The 13,680-nt window shown below is 41.2% G+C and overlaps 1 protein-coding gene and 1 long non-coding RNA gene across 6 annotated transcripts in view; one reads left to right on the top strand and one right to left on the bottom strand.

Moving 5' to 3' along the window:
• The window catches only part of hspa12a (heat shock protein 12A), a 75,143-nt gene that overhangs the window by 29,359 nt on the left and 32,104 nt on the right, over positions 1–13,680 (top strand). For 3 of the 5 annotated variants that reach the window (XM_024804791.2, XM_024804789.2, XM_024804788.2), the window contains exons 2-4: positions 4,081–4,157; positions 4,609–4,736; positions 9,372–9,558. In XM_024804791.2, the coding sequence (XP_024660559.2) occupies positions 4,081–4,157; positions 4,609–4,736; positions 9,372–9,558 (392 nt within the window). The remainder of the gene's footprint in view (positions 1–4,080; positions 4,158–4,608; positions 4,737–9,371; positions 9,559–13,680) is intronic. The other 2 variants (XM_024804792.2, XM_024804790.2) reach the window with 1 other exon arrangement.
• LOC143421731 (uncharacterized) lies at positions 4,680–5,795 on the bottom strand. Its single transcript, XR_013101290.1, has 3 exons — positions 5,710–5,795; positions 5,428–5,603; positions 4,680–4,812 (listed from the first exon to the last, which is right to left on the bottom strand). It is a non-coding gene; the product is annotated as an uncharacterized LOC143421731 (long non-coding RNA).

Genomic DNA, 13,680 nt, shown 5'->3' with positions numbered 1-13,680 from the left:
TTTAGTGAACTTTGCAGTGTTGCTCTGTGGTGCAGCTACGACACCATAGCAAAGTTTACACACTATGTCTACTTGATCCACGTCTGACTCCGCCAACCCATAATGTTTCCACACCATTGAAGTTTTGTTTTACCTCTTTTCAACCAGCGGCAGTCACTCTCCTCTCCAAATAACTTCTGTTTAGCTTTCCGAGCTTCCCTCGGGTCCTCTTAATCAGCGGTCCCCAACCCCCGGGCCTCGGACCGGTACCGGTACCCGCGAAAGTTGAGGCTCAGGTGTGAAATGTATAGTTTTCAGGGTTTTTATCGGTTTTCAGCGTTATTTTGTTATCGTTTTTATAGTCAACTCTGTTTTCCTGGGTCTTTTCACGTGTGTTATGAATAAATTTTCTTTTTTTCAGTACCGGTACTAGTTTTATTTTGTTGTATTTATCCGCGACACCTTAAAGGCCGGTCCATGAAAATATTGTCGGGCATAAACCGGTCCGTGGTGCAAAAAAGGTTGGAGACCGCTGCTCTTAATTGTTGTGACACGTGTTCGAAATGCAGAGAGGTGCGCTCGATTTGCCACACGGAGCAGCGCGAGAGTAAAGCACGAGGGAGGGGCTAATAATCGTCTCAGTCCTTTTTAATGATCGTTGAAAGCCCAGATCGTAATCGAGATTAAAATTCGATTAATTGAGCAGCCCTACCCTCTTGGTTGTCATTGGTTGGCTTGAACAAAGCATGGTCATCTGGAGGGTTTTCTGCCAGATGCACAGATCTAACCCTGACCACAGGCTTTCCTGTGTTGCACCTAAGCAAACTGCAGGAGGAAACTAAGAATATTTTCAAAATGAAACGATTAAAAACACATTTCTAATCTGTGGATCTCAGTCCCCTGTCACTTGTTTGACCCAGTCATCCACTACAACGTGCCCTCTGTGTGGACTCTTCATACTAATTTACCAGACTTTTGTCTCTTTGTTTAACTGGTTGATTAAATGTTAGTTTTTGCATTTTCTTGTTTGATCATTTGGAAACATAAGGGCATGACTAATAGTTTAACCTTTACTTTGGAAAATGAAATCTTAGGTTTGAACATCATATAGAGTAAATGTAATAAATAACACTTTGTTTTTAAAGCTTAGTTTCTATTTTGTCTTAAAATTGATAGATTTGTGAATTAAAGTTCAGCGACTTGAACTCTATAAAAAGTTCAATGAACTTTAATTATTTTTAGTGGATTGAATGCAGTTTAATTTAATGTGCACTAACAGTTCATCATGTTTGTTTGTCTAAGATATTTTCAATCGTTAGTTTTCATATAGATAGTATAGAAATGTGATTAATGGGGAAGAATGATGACGTGGTTGGACAAACCCAGCAGTCTTATCACTGTATGGACGACACAGGGTTGCCGCAGGATGACTTAAATTATTGTGTGATTGTCACGGATGAGAGAACGGATGAATGCTGGAGGGGAAGAATTAGAATTTCAGCGTAAACATGCCTTAGACATTAAATGAATCATTGAACAGAAGTGAACACTCTGCTGGCACAGAAAGATTGAAATATTATTTATTATAAGATTACCGTTACTTTACTTTGCTAATTGTGATGAGATTTTTCGACCCTTTGTTGGGAATAAAACTCCAGGCTGTAAAGTGGACTGTGGCTAGATGGAGTCTAGCCACAGGTGGTCTGTAATTCTGCACTGTAATTGCCTGGCAAAGTGTATTATGGGTCTTCAGACCACTCATCCACTCTGTAGGGGATGGCAAGAGAAAAGGGTGAATGAGCTGGAAAAATAGGATGGATAACACGATGTCCCGCCGTGAGACAATTCTGCCAGACACTTACAATATGTCTGGGGAGTATTATTATTGTATGCATTCAAAGAACACTTTCACTGAAGGTTATTAAGCCAGACTAATGAAAATGATGGAAGCAAATGGGTAGACAATCTCCTATTCTACTGAAATGCCATTGTGTTTTGAAGACAGGTGTAACAGACATTTTCTGCACTTTCCACACAGAAAATGTTGTCATTTGGCTGTTTGACACCCACAAAGCAGCATCCTTTCACTTCTGGGCCATTTACAGAGTTCATGGTCAGCAGCCTCTGCAGGAACACGGTTTTCTTTGGTGTTCTGGGTCATTTCTTTGGTGCTTACCAACTATGGAAGCAGCATGTCTTAGTTTCAGAGCCTTATTGCCTTCTTGTGTTCAAGAAAAAAGTCAGTGTGACCATGGAAATCTTTAGTCAGCTGGCCTTGATAACAATTTGTTATGTTTATCGTAGTATTGTGCTTAAAGTGTGGAGCTAATTTAAGTCAGTGGCTAAGCTAGGCTTCTGTTAGCAGTGTCCTTTAAATTACGGTGTCGTCTGGATGGAGATCAGGACAAACCTGCTAATAGTGGCTGTCAGTTGATTATTTAACCAACAGGAAGTTTATTTTCAGGTTTAATTAAGTACTAATTACTAAGTTAATGTAAGTCTGTCATTTTTAAATAAAATAATATCTCAAAGTTGTCCCCTAACAGGAGTATGGCTGCATCGCAGGGTTGAGTCAGGAGTCGACTGATGCAGGAAGCATGCTGTGCATGTTGTTTTTGTAGATGAATGAATGGTTGTCTCCAACAATGTAACATTTAAAAAAGAGTGCGTATGGCCTCAGCCTTAGAGGCTCGTTTGTGGGTAATGTGAAAGGTCAGAAGATGCAAGGAGATACATTGAATGTTTCAGTTTGGGATAAAAAAGATGAGCAGGAGAGAAAATGAACCCTTATCATAAAAATGTTCATTTAACTAGCTCTATATCATATAGACAGTGCTGGGAAGGTTACTTTCAAAATGTATCCCACTACAGATTACATGCCCCAAAATGTATTCTGTAATGTATTCTGTTACGTTACTCAATGAGAGTAATGTAACTGAGTACTTTGGATTACTTAATATATTACCATGCTTTTTACAGCTACATGAATGTCCTATTGCTGTGTGATTTATTACTATTACTGAAGGCTACTCTCCACACCAACACCAGCTAGATGTTTAAATCTTAATATAAATGAGTAACAGTAGGTGGACATTAGGTAAGGCTGCACTTTTTGCAGCGATCTCATGTAGAAACTATTCCTCGCGTATATAAAACAGGTCCGCGGCTCTGAACTGTAGTAAAGGGACCTCTGACTAATACGTCGGGTTCGTGTCGGCTCATAGCTGAAAACTAGCTTTACTTTGTTGTCTGGGTCAAGTTTGCTAGCGAGAAACAGACAGAGGCGTTGAAAGACTCCAACAGAACTTATTGTTTCAGAGTAGGGCTGCTCGATTAGGGCAAAAATGATAATCACGATTATTTTCACTGAAATTGAGATCTCGATTATTTGACATATTTATTTAACAATAACAATGTGTTGAATAATGACTTTAAAGACTGTCAAGCACAAGTAAAGCACGAGGGAGGGGCTAATAATCGGCTCAGTCCTTTTTAATGATTGTTGAAAGCCCAGATCGTAATCGAGATTAAAATTTGATTTATTAAGCAGCCCTATTTCAGAGGAAAACACGAACACGGTGTACAGTCGAGTCTTAATAGCTGGGCTCGTCAGGCTCTCTGTTTGGCTGCAGTGGTTATTATTATATTTACATGCTTCAAATATTTCTTTACGTCGTTATGCGGGCTGTAGAGGTGACCTGGGCCACGAGACTGAGACACAGGCACTGAATGCCACCTTTTTAAATGGTAACCTTTAAACTAACAGAATACAGTTACTCATATTGTATTTTACATACGTAACACCGGTACATGTATTCTGTTACTCCCCAACACTGCATATAGATGTATAAATGATGACCTGCAGATCTGTAGTCCTTGTTCACTACACAGTAGCAAAAGCTTACAGCTGCACAAATGCACGGCATAAAAAGAAGGTGCATAAAATGAAAACGTGTAAAAGGAATAAATTTCCTACTGATGTTCAAATAAAGACATGCTTTAAAAATGACACGACAGCGTGCAACTTTATATAAATACTCAATAGAAAGTGAACTGCATCGTAGGACTGCATAATAAATCCTTTGCTGTCTTCATGTACAGATGCAATGGCTGATCCTTCTCCAGCAAAGAGCATGGGCGACCCTGGAATTACACCTCTCTCTCCTTCACACACTCAGGTGACTCATGTGTTCATGTTTGTAATTATTGTTCCTGCAGGACGAGTGTGATCTGATACGTTTCTTCTCATTCTGGTAATCTGATTACCTTTGTATCATGCTTGAGTGCCACAACACCTGGCATTGGAGGGTCATGATCTATTTAACATATCCTACAGCAGTAACAGCAAAGTCCTTACAAACTGTTAGGTAGAGACCGTCTGCTCTTCACTCATATATGTTACATAACAGCAGGACACCAAGACTGAGTAAATGCAGAAATAAACCTGCAGTCTCCATCATCACGGTGCCATTCAAAGTGAACACTGAACATCCTGCAGATATTTACTCACCTGTGATATCACTTTACCATTTTGATGTTGTTATTTTTTATTTGCATATGCTGATTGGTTGTTTTGAACTCATCATATGTCCTAACACCATCAAACTGTCTGTTCCTCTTTGTGCACAGCAGAATGATACAGACCAGGTACCGTCAGGGCCGTCCTTTGTGGTCGTAGTTGCCATTGACTTTGGCACCACATCCAGCGGTTATGCTTACGCCTTTGCTAAGGAACCAGAGTGCATTCACACCATGAGGTAGGCTGACACTGCAGTGGAAACTGAGGTGGAATGTGATGGTGGGCTGGTGGTGCACTGAACTTGATCAGTTCGGCTGTGAACAAAAATTAAAAACAGTCTTTTATCACCAAGGCTGAAGGAAGATGTTCTGGCAGGCAAATGAAAACTAAATGTAGCTAATTGGACATGTGACACAGAAAAGTGTCAGCAAAACAGACAAAAGAAGGAAGAATATTAACCTAAAGTTACTTTTTAATGTTTAATCGATTGCGCAAATAATTTAAAAGATTCATTTCATGATGAATATCCAGCATAAAGGTAAAAACAGTGCTTTTGTTTGCCTGTTGGACTTTAATCTGTGAGACTGTGTGCGGAGACCTCTGGCAGGCACAGAGGTAACTGGAGCTGCGCAGGGCTCCGCCCAGGCAGCGCTGACACCGCGTGCAGTTCCTCGGGGGCTACCTAGCCTCTGGGGAGGCCCTGGAGTGAATAACTGTACCTAAAGCAGCTAAACTGTGAGAAACACCCTGGGTGGGAATGAGATTTTCTCCCTGCATAGAAATAATGGATGGCTGAGAGGGCGACAGAACTGGAGATTGAGCTACAGGTAACAGGGACACTGAAGACTGAGCTGAATGCTGCTGGGCACGGCCCCGGAGTAAATAGTCCCAAAGTCAGAAAACCCATGATTAACGTCTCTTTCGCTCACCACAGCCAGCAATTCAGAAGTCTCCGGGTCTAGCTGAGGCGAAGGGCATCGGCATGATCGCCGCTTCCCTTTTGAAGGCTGGACCGACGGGCCGGACAGAACGTCCTCCGGCGGGCTGGTCGGTTTGTACTGTCACGGCTCGCGGGATGAGCCGTGTGGACCCAAGATGCTGGCAGCTGAGATGCAGGGGAATTTTATTGAAGGTGGAGATACAAACAGAAACGGCAAAGGCGTGGAGGAAACTAAGCAAAACCTAAACTGGAAAAAACTAACAAAACAAACCTGAAACGTCAACTGGAGACCCGAGGAGAAAAACATAGGAACACACAGATACACAGGTTGACGGAGGGAAATAACGCAGACGAACCGGCAACAGGCTGGAGAACACACAGGGCGTAAATACACACAGCAGTAATCAAGGGATGGGAGACAGGAGGGCAACACAGCTGGGAGAAGTCAGAGCTGACGAGACAGGGGAAACGTACCGAACACACTCACATGAGACAGAGACCTTCAGAATAAAACAGGAAACTCACAGAGCCAGACAAGACACTGAACTTAACAGATTCACAAGCAGAGTGACACCATGGACAGACGGAGGGAACACGGAGAAGTGTGAGCACAGAGTAACTCTGGGAAACCAAATAACAAAACCTAAAAACAAGGACTCAGCAGTTCTACAAAACTATGAGCTAGAAATACTGGGACAGAAACCAAAACACAAACACTCATAATTCATAATAACATCAAAAGTAAAAGTACAAAACCCAAAAACACTGGGTCACCGAACCAGGACTGTGACAACAATTGTGCCGATTAGTTGGTTAGTTGACTAGTAACGCTCAGTCCTAATATACAGATGTATATGTATATATTCATGTCTGACCTCGAGGTGATAACTTAGACAGGAAGTCACCTAGGATTTTCATGTTGGTGCCCAAACCACCTGAACTGGCTCCTTTTCATGTGGAGGAGCAGCGGCTCTACTCTGAGCCCCTCACTCTCTCTCCAAGGGAGAATCCAGCCACCCTTCAGAGAAAATTTGCTGCTTGTATCCATGATCTCTGTCTTTCCGTCACTATACAAAGCTCGAATGCTTGTGCTCTGTAATTGACAGCTAACTATTTGTGCCCTCCTCAACAAGACAGACTGGAAAGACTGGGAACATTGTACAGGGATCGTAGCAACGTGCTGGCCATCCACATGTAGACAAGTTGGGGAATCCCCCTCAAATATCATTTAGAACTGGCCCAACGTTCCAGAATGGAAACTGCATTGTTCCTCTTGTATCCAAGGTCAAACAAACTCTGCACCTTGGCATAGACTGTTCTCAGAGAGGCTTAGCGTGTTGTCCCCTGGAGTTGGAGCACATACTCCGGGCCCTTATTCAAAGATAGGAACTATCACCCCAGTCTGTCAGTCCAGAGACACCGCTCCAGATCTCCTTATGATACCATTACTGTACGTTTAGGCATGCTACGCTCGGTCTGTCCAGGACTCGCCCCCACTACCTGATCCAACGCACCACCAGGTGTCTTGATGCTCAGTTCTGTGCATCTGGGAGAAACGTTTCATCACTCAGCAAAGTGACTTCTTCAGTGGCCAGTCTTTTAGTGATAAGGATGTACACGTCCTGGAGAGAGAGGAACACTGGAAGTCGCTTGGATGAGTGACTTTCAGCTTCCTATGAAAACTTCTCACCCAAGACCAATTTGTCTTGGGGAGACCCTACCAGGTCTTGGATGAGTCTTGTACTCAAGGTCAAGGTCAGAGGTTATGTTCTCTGAAAATCTTGTGACTGTGACAGCTTAGGCAGGAAGTCACCTAGGATTTTCAAATAATTCTACGCGTGCATCTTTTAGGACGCTTAAAGCTTTAGAAGCACAGCTTCATATTAGAAAGTTATAAATGTTCCTGGATGCTGGATTGTCAGCTTTGAAGAAAGAAAGAAATAAGAGAGCTGTACGTGAAAGAGGATAAATCCCAAAACTTGATAAACAGTTAAAAGTTCAGATAAAACATTCACAAAGGCAAAAACATTTTGATATATTAAATTCATTTTGAAATGTTAAATATCTTCTGCATCTTTCAGCCTGAAAGGATTTTTTTTCACAGCTCTTGAACTTTTATGGGCTTCCTGATCTTGTCCTTGGGTAGCTGTAAACTGTGATTTCTGTTCAAGTTCTGTTTTTATTTGATTATGTTATTCTTGCTTTAAGTAATTAATATTACTAAGTATTAAGCTATTAGTATTTGAATAGAGCTGTTTGTTGAATTTAATTGAATTAAACAGAGAAGACGCAGCCTTTAATGAGGTAAACTGGAGGTAGTGATCACTTTTGGGAATCAGATACAAAACATATTTTAGCTTGTTTACCACATAATTCAGTATGTGTTACTGAATACACAGCGGTCGAACAAAACAGTACAGAAGAAATCCTATATCACACGTGACATTACCATCATGTGAGGGGAGGCTCGAGTGAGTTGGTGTTCTGGCTAAAAAAGATTAAATAGGCTACTGTGAAGTCGTAACCACAACTTTGCTTATTACACAAAGAGATACGAAAGATTTATTTTTTTTCTGGCTCTTAAAAATCGTACGAAAACACCAATAAAATCCATTTTGTGAAAAATAAAAATAAAAAAATAAAAAAACTTTGAGGACATGTGTTGGAATGACCATAAAACCTCTAAAGTCCTTGACTTAGAGACACAATAATTATTGTATTGTTTAAAACGGTATGCATGTATTACGAGAGCCGTAACAGCTGAACAGCCCTTTGTCTAGAGTCGTCGTCACCAGGGATTGCATTTATTTTTCCAAGCTGCTCCAACACTGCCTGCTGGCATTTACAAACAGCAGGAAATTTGCTATTTTAAAAAGTGTGATCTGTACTTGTGCCCAAATTCTGCTGGTCCTCCGGTAGAACCAGTCGCTGCAGACAAATTATATAAAGGAAAATGAAAACACCTGTAAGCGTTTAGCTTGGATATGTCCGAAGGCCAAAGGGGAAAAGGCGGAGCCAAAAGCAGACTGAAGAGATGGGAAGGTTCACAGGAATGCAAGGTTTATTTAATCTTTTCCTCAGGACAATTAATCACAGGTCCAGGGGAGAGACTAGAGTCACTGGCTTTACTAAAACAGGGAAAGAGGTCTAAAAATACTAAAGAAAGCAATTGTGGAAACGATAAGTGTTCGCATTCTGCTTGTTTTGTGTGATTTTGAGGTGGATGGGCTCAACCTTGGAGGAGAAGTGCATCAAAAGTCTGATGAAAACATGTGACCAAAGACCAACTCCTTAAGGCTTTCCTGGACAAATTTCAAGTTGCTGGGGTCAACCACCTCAAAACTGTACCCCGAAGTGTAAAACATGGCATTTCATGTTCCCACTAGGTGGCGCTGTGCCCTCTGTCAAATAAATCAGTTGAAATGTGTTCAGGGGCTGTGGTTTAGACTGACCAAATATGAAGCCGATAAAATCCCAAAAGTACAGTGGCTGGTTATGGCAAGATCGTAACTTATAATTAAAAAAACTTTGAACAGGTGTGAGGCATGTGCAAATTTTAATGAGTTTGTCAGTATGTTAAATCCTTCAAAAAGGCAGTGAAAGACAGAAAATAAAACAGTGATTACAACAGGGCCTTCACACTTTAAGGTTTAGAGGCGCAGGAACAATAGGGCCCTAATAATAGAAGTCCTCTGTTTGTCCATACGTGCCGGGGTGTGAGTGAGCCAGTGGGTTCATAAGGCCTCAGAGAACTCAAAGAACGAGTTAAAGGTTTATTTACAAGTTTGCCGTGAGTTGTGGAATGATGCTTAATTCTTCCTGGATAATCAGTCCTTACCCAACATCTGTGACAATCGTTAACAAGTTTAGCTGCTGTATTCACTTAAAAGCAGATTTACTGCACATATATTGATAACTGTCGTTTTTTTTCAGGCGTTGGGAGGGTGGGGACCCAGGCGTATCCAATCAGAAGACCCCGACCACCATCCTTCTCACTCCAGACAGGAAGTTCCACAGTTTTGGTTATGCGGCTCGTGACTTCTATCACGACCTGGACCCCAGCGAATCCAAACACTGGCTTTACCTTGAAAAATTCAAAATGAAGCTCCACACCACTGCAGTAAGAACACTGACATTAAATTTCACTTTCTAGTCTTCCTGACCACTCATACTGCTTCACAGTAAGGATAGCCAGTCATTAGCATTATTCTATACATACTACTTAAAATCACACACTAATATACAAAACAGAGGAATTCAGAGTCATTCATTGTTCAGTATTTTGCCCAACACATACTGTAGCATATACACACATTACATCATGAGCATAGCGGCTCGTTAGGTCACTCTTCTTCCAGGCGGGATCAGCACAGGCACACTCCGTCGTCACCACTCAGTGACTCATCTGATGGAAAATGTGACGGTCCTGCTGTTCGGGCAAGCTAATCGAACAAATCTTAATATCAGACAAAGATGAACCAAGTAAATACAAAATGCAGTTTTTACTGCTCAGGTGTAAAAGGAGGGCGTTCAGTGTGGACACCCAAGTTTGTGAAAGGAATAGCTCAAGAGCAAGGCAATTTTGAAATTGACACCATAGGCGTATCTACAGGCGACCACCAGTATTTTTAAAGATTTTCACTTTGGTGGCCGTATAATCTCATCTGTGATTTTTATAGGTGATGTGTTCTAGCTTGCACTGGCTCATAGTGGAGTGTGAAATGGTAGGAATGAGAATCAGCCCCTTCAGAAGCTATGGGTCCTCAGCAAGAAAAGGTTGGTGTGCCCATTCCCAATCGGTGATGAGTTGTTGCCCCTAAGCCTTACCCTCACCTGTGGTCATTAGTTTTGAGTAGTGACGGAACGGATGAGATCGTGGATACAAGTGGTGGAAATGGCTTTCTCCAGAGGGTCGATGGATTCCTTAGAGTAAAACTGCTACTCCTCCACATCAAAAGAAACCATTTAAGGTGGTCTGGGCATCTCATAAGAATGCCACCTGCGCACCTAGTGGGCGAGATGTCCCAACAGGTGTCCGAAGATGTCCGAATGCAACAGTGTTCCCCTGTATAGGCTGGGGAGAGGGAGGTCTGGGCTTCTCTGTGTAGGCAGCTGCCCTTTCAACCAAACCCCATATAGGCATTTTTCCCGTTGGGAGGAGGAGTCGTTAACCCGAGTGAGTGGTTTTGTAGCAGGAATGGTCCGAGCTGCAAATCCAGAGCTCCGAAGCAAACGTTGGGCAGGTGAAAGGCAGTGATAGTGGACGAAATCCAAATTCTGAATCCATCCATACATCCATGTAGATGCTAAAAATGACAGCCTCAACATGGCATTTAATCTGTTATTAGACTCAATTGGCTTCTCTCAAAATGTAAAAGAACCCACCCACCACTTTAATCACACTCTAGATCTTGTTTTAACATATGGCATAGAAACTGAACATTTAACAGTGTTTCCTGAAAACCCTCTGCTGTCTGATCATTTCCTGATAACATTTACATTTACAATAATTGATTACACAGCAGTGGAGAGTAGACTATATCACAGATGATGTCTTTCTGAAAGCGCTGTAACTAAGTTTAAGAATATAATCCACCCACTGTTATCATCTTCAATGCCCTGTACCAACATAGAGCAGAGCAGCTATCTGAACGCTACCCCAACAGAGGTCGATTATCTTGTTAATAATTTCACCTCCTCACTACGTACGACTCTGGATACTGTAGCTCCTGTGAAAACTAAGGTCTCTAATCAGAAGTACCTGACTCTGGATGGCATTACCTTGGCCTCCAGTAACGCTGTGAGGAACCTTGGAGTCATTTTTGACCAGGACATGTCCTTCAACGCACATATTAAACAAATATGTAAGACTGCTTTCTTCCATTTGTGCAACATCTTTAAAGTTAGAAATATCCTGTTTCAGAGTGACGCTGAAAAACTCGTTCATGCATTTATTACAGGATCAGACCAGTAGCAGAAGTGGTAAGTGAATTATGTGTGTACTCAATCCATGATAACAGGGTGGACCAGGACAAGGGGTTATGTGACAGCACGCACTGATTTAGCCTTTCTGTTTGGCTGTTGGTTTGTGGGTGGTACCCAGAGCTCAGATTGACTCTGGCGCCCAGAGCTGTGCAGAATGCTTTCCAAACTTGTGAAGTGAATCGGGGACCTCGATCTGAAACTATTTCCTGAGAGATGCCGTGGAGTCTGAAAACATGATCGACTAATAGCTGAGCATTTTCTATGGCAGTGGGCAATTTTTCTAGTACAATGAACTGTGCTGATTTAGAGAACCTCTCTACGATGGTGAGAATGACATTCCTCCCCGAAGAGGCAGGGAGACGGTGAAGAAATCTAAGCCTACGTGTGACCAAGGGCGGTGTGGTGTCAAGGTAACTTTATTCATACCCATAGCTAAATTTGCTTTACAGAAAAAATGACAGCATTTGGCATCCCTTCAAAAACACACAGACCTAATAAAGATATAAACCTCACTGTGGCACATATATAGTAATTTAATATTTCGAATCAAAAACAGTTCTTATTTAATTCAGTGACAGCAACGGGGACAAAGCTGTTTTTATAACGCTTTGTCCTGCATCTCGGAAATAGAAACCTCCGTCCTGAGGGAAGAAGCTGAAATTCACCCCTTAGCGGATGGGAACCATTTTTAAGGATTGATAAAGCCATCCTCTGTACCTGCTTGGAGTACAGGGAGGCTAAACAAGACTGTGGCTCACCTGTCAGACGACTGGACCATCTCACTATCTGATTCAGTGAGTTTTTCTCTGTGACAGAGGTCTGACCGAACCATGCCACCAAACAAAAGGATTAAACAGACTCAATAAAAGAACGAAGTTAAAATGTTTTGGTCAATGTGGAAATGAGCAAGTTTCCTAAGGCAATAAAGGTGCTGGTGACCCTTTTTACAAACTGATTTGCAATTCTGATCAAAGTTCAGTTTTTCATTGATTATGGTCCCAAGATATTTATATGATTGTACTTGCTCTATTTTCTGACCTTTAGTTAAAGTGACTCCGTGCCCATTTTGTTGTTTCCTAAAATCAACAACCATATCTTTTGTTTTAGATATGTTCAGCTGGAGATGAGACTCCTCACACCACTGAACAAAGTCATCAATGACTGGACCGTGGTTAATTTCACCCTCTTTCAGTAAGCTGACAATAACAGAGTCATCTGCATATTTAATAATTCAAATTTCAAATTCAAATTTTATTTGTCACGTACACAGTCATACACAGTACGATATGCAGTGAAATGCTTGGACAACTGCTCGTGACCTAAAGAAAACAAAAAAGGAAAAGGCTATGAATAAGATAGGAAATAAATATGAAAAATTAAAAAGGGTAAATTTAACTAGGAAGGAATAAAATATAAATTAAGGTTAAAAATGAAATAACTGTACAACACAAATTAGAATGAAGGGTAAATTTAACTGGGAAAGAATAAGATAAAATATATAAATTAAAGTTGAAAATAAAATAACTGTACAACAAAATACACAATATAGAACTATATAAGAATGTATGAAGAAATATAAATAAATATATACACAATAACAGCAGCTGTACAAGTATTAACAAGTATTAATTAGTATTAATGTCCCTGTTTTCATGTCTGCTCTGACACATGTTTGTATAGAGAGTGAATAATAAGGGCGATAGGACGCACCCTCGAGGAGAACCTGTGGAGGAGAACACTGGGTCAGACAGAACCCCATTTATTCTCACTCTTTGTGACCTGTCAGTTAGAAAATCTAAAATCCAGCCCAGCAGGTTTTTCCTGATTTCAAACTGTTCTAAAAGTCTTTTAATTAAAATATGGGGCTGTGTTGTATTAAAAGCCGAAGAAAAATCAATGAAAAGAAGTCTTGCAAAAGTCCCTTTACTCTCTACATGTTTAAGAATCAGATTTAGTGAAGTCAAAAGTGCGTCCTCCACTCCTCTGTTGGGCCTGTATGCAAACTGCATTGGATCCAGCTGACCTTCAGTCTCTTTCATAATCACATTTCTGATGATTTTTTTCAAAGACTTTCATGACAACTGAAGTGAGGCAACAGGCCTGAAGTCGTTTAGAATTGTTGGACGACTAGATTTAGGGACAGGAACCACGACTGCTTCTTTCCAAAGAGAGGGCACGTGTTGTGTTTGCAAGGATTTGTTCAAAATAACCTGAAATATAGGACTGAGTTCATCAGCACAAGATTTAATTAGGCGGC

The sequence above is a fragment of the Maylandia zebra genome, linkage group LG13 (genome assembly GCF_041146795.1).
Source record: "Maylandia zebra isolate NMK-2024a linkage group LG13, Mzebra_GT3a, whole genome shotgun sequence".
NCBI lineage: Eukaryota > Metazoa > Chordata > Actinopteri > Cichliformes > Cichlidae > Maylandia > Maylandia zebra.
Note: the sequence above shows the minus strand (reverse complement) of the source record. Positions and strands in the feature narration are given on the sequence as shown.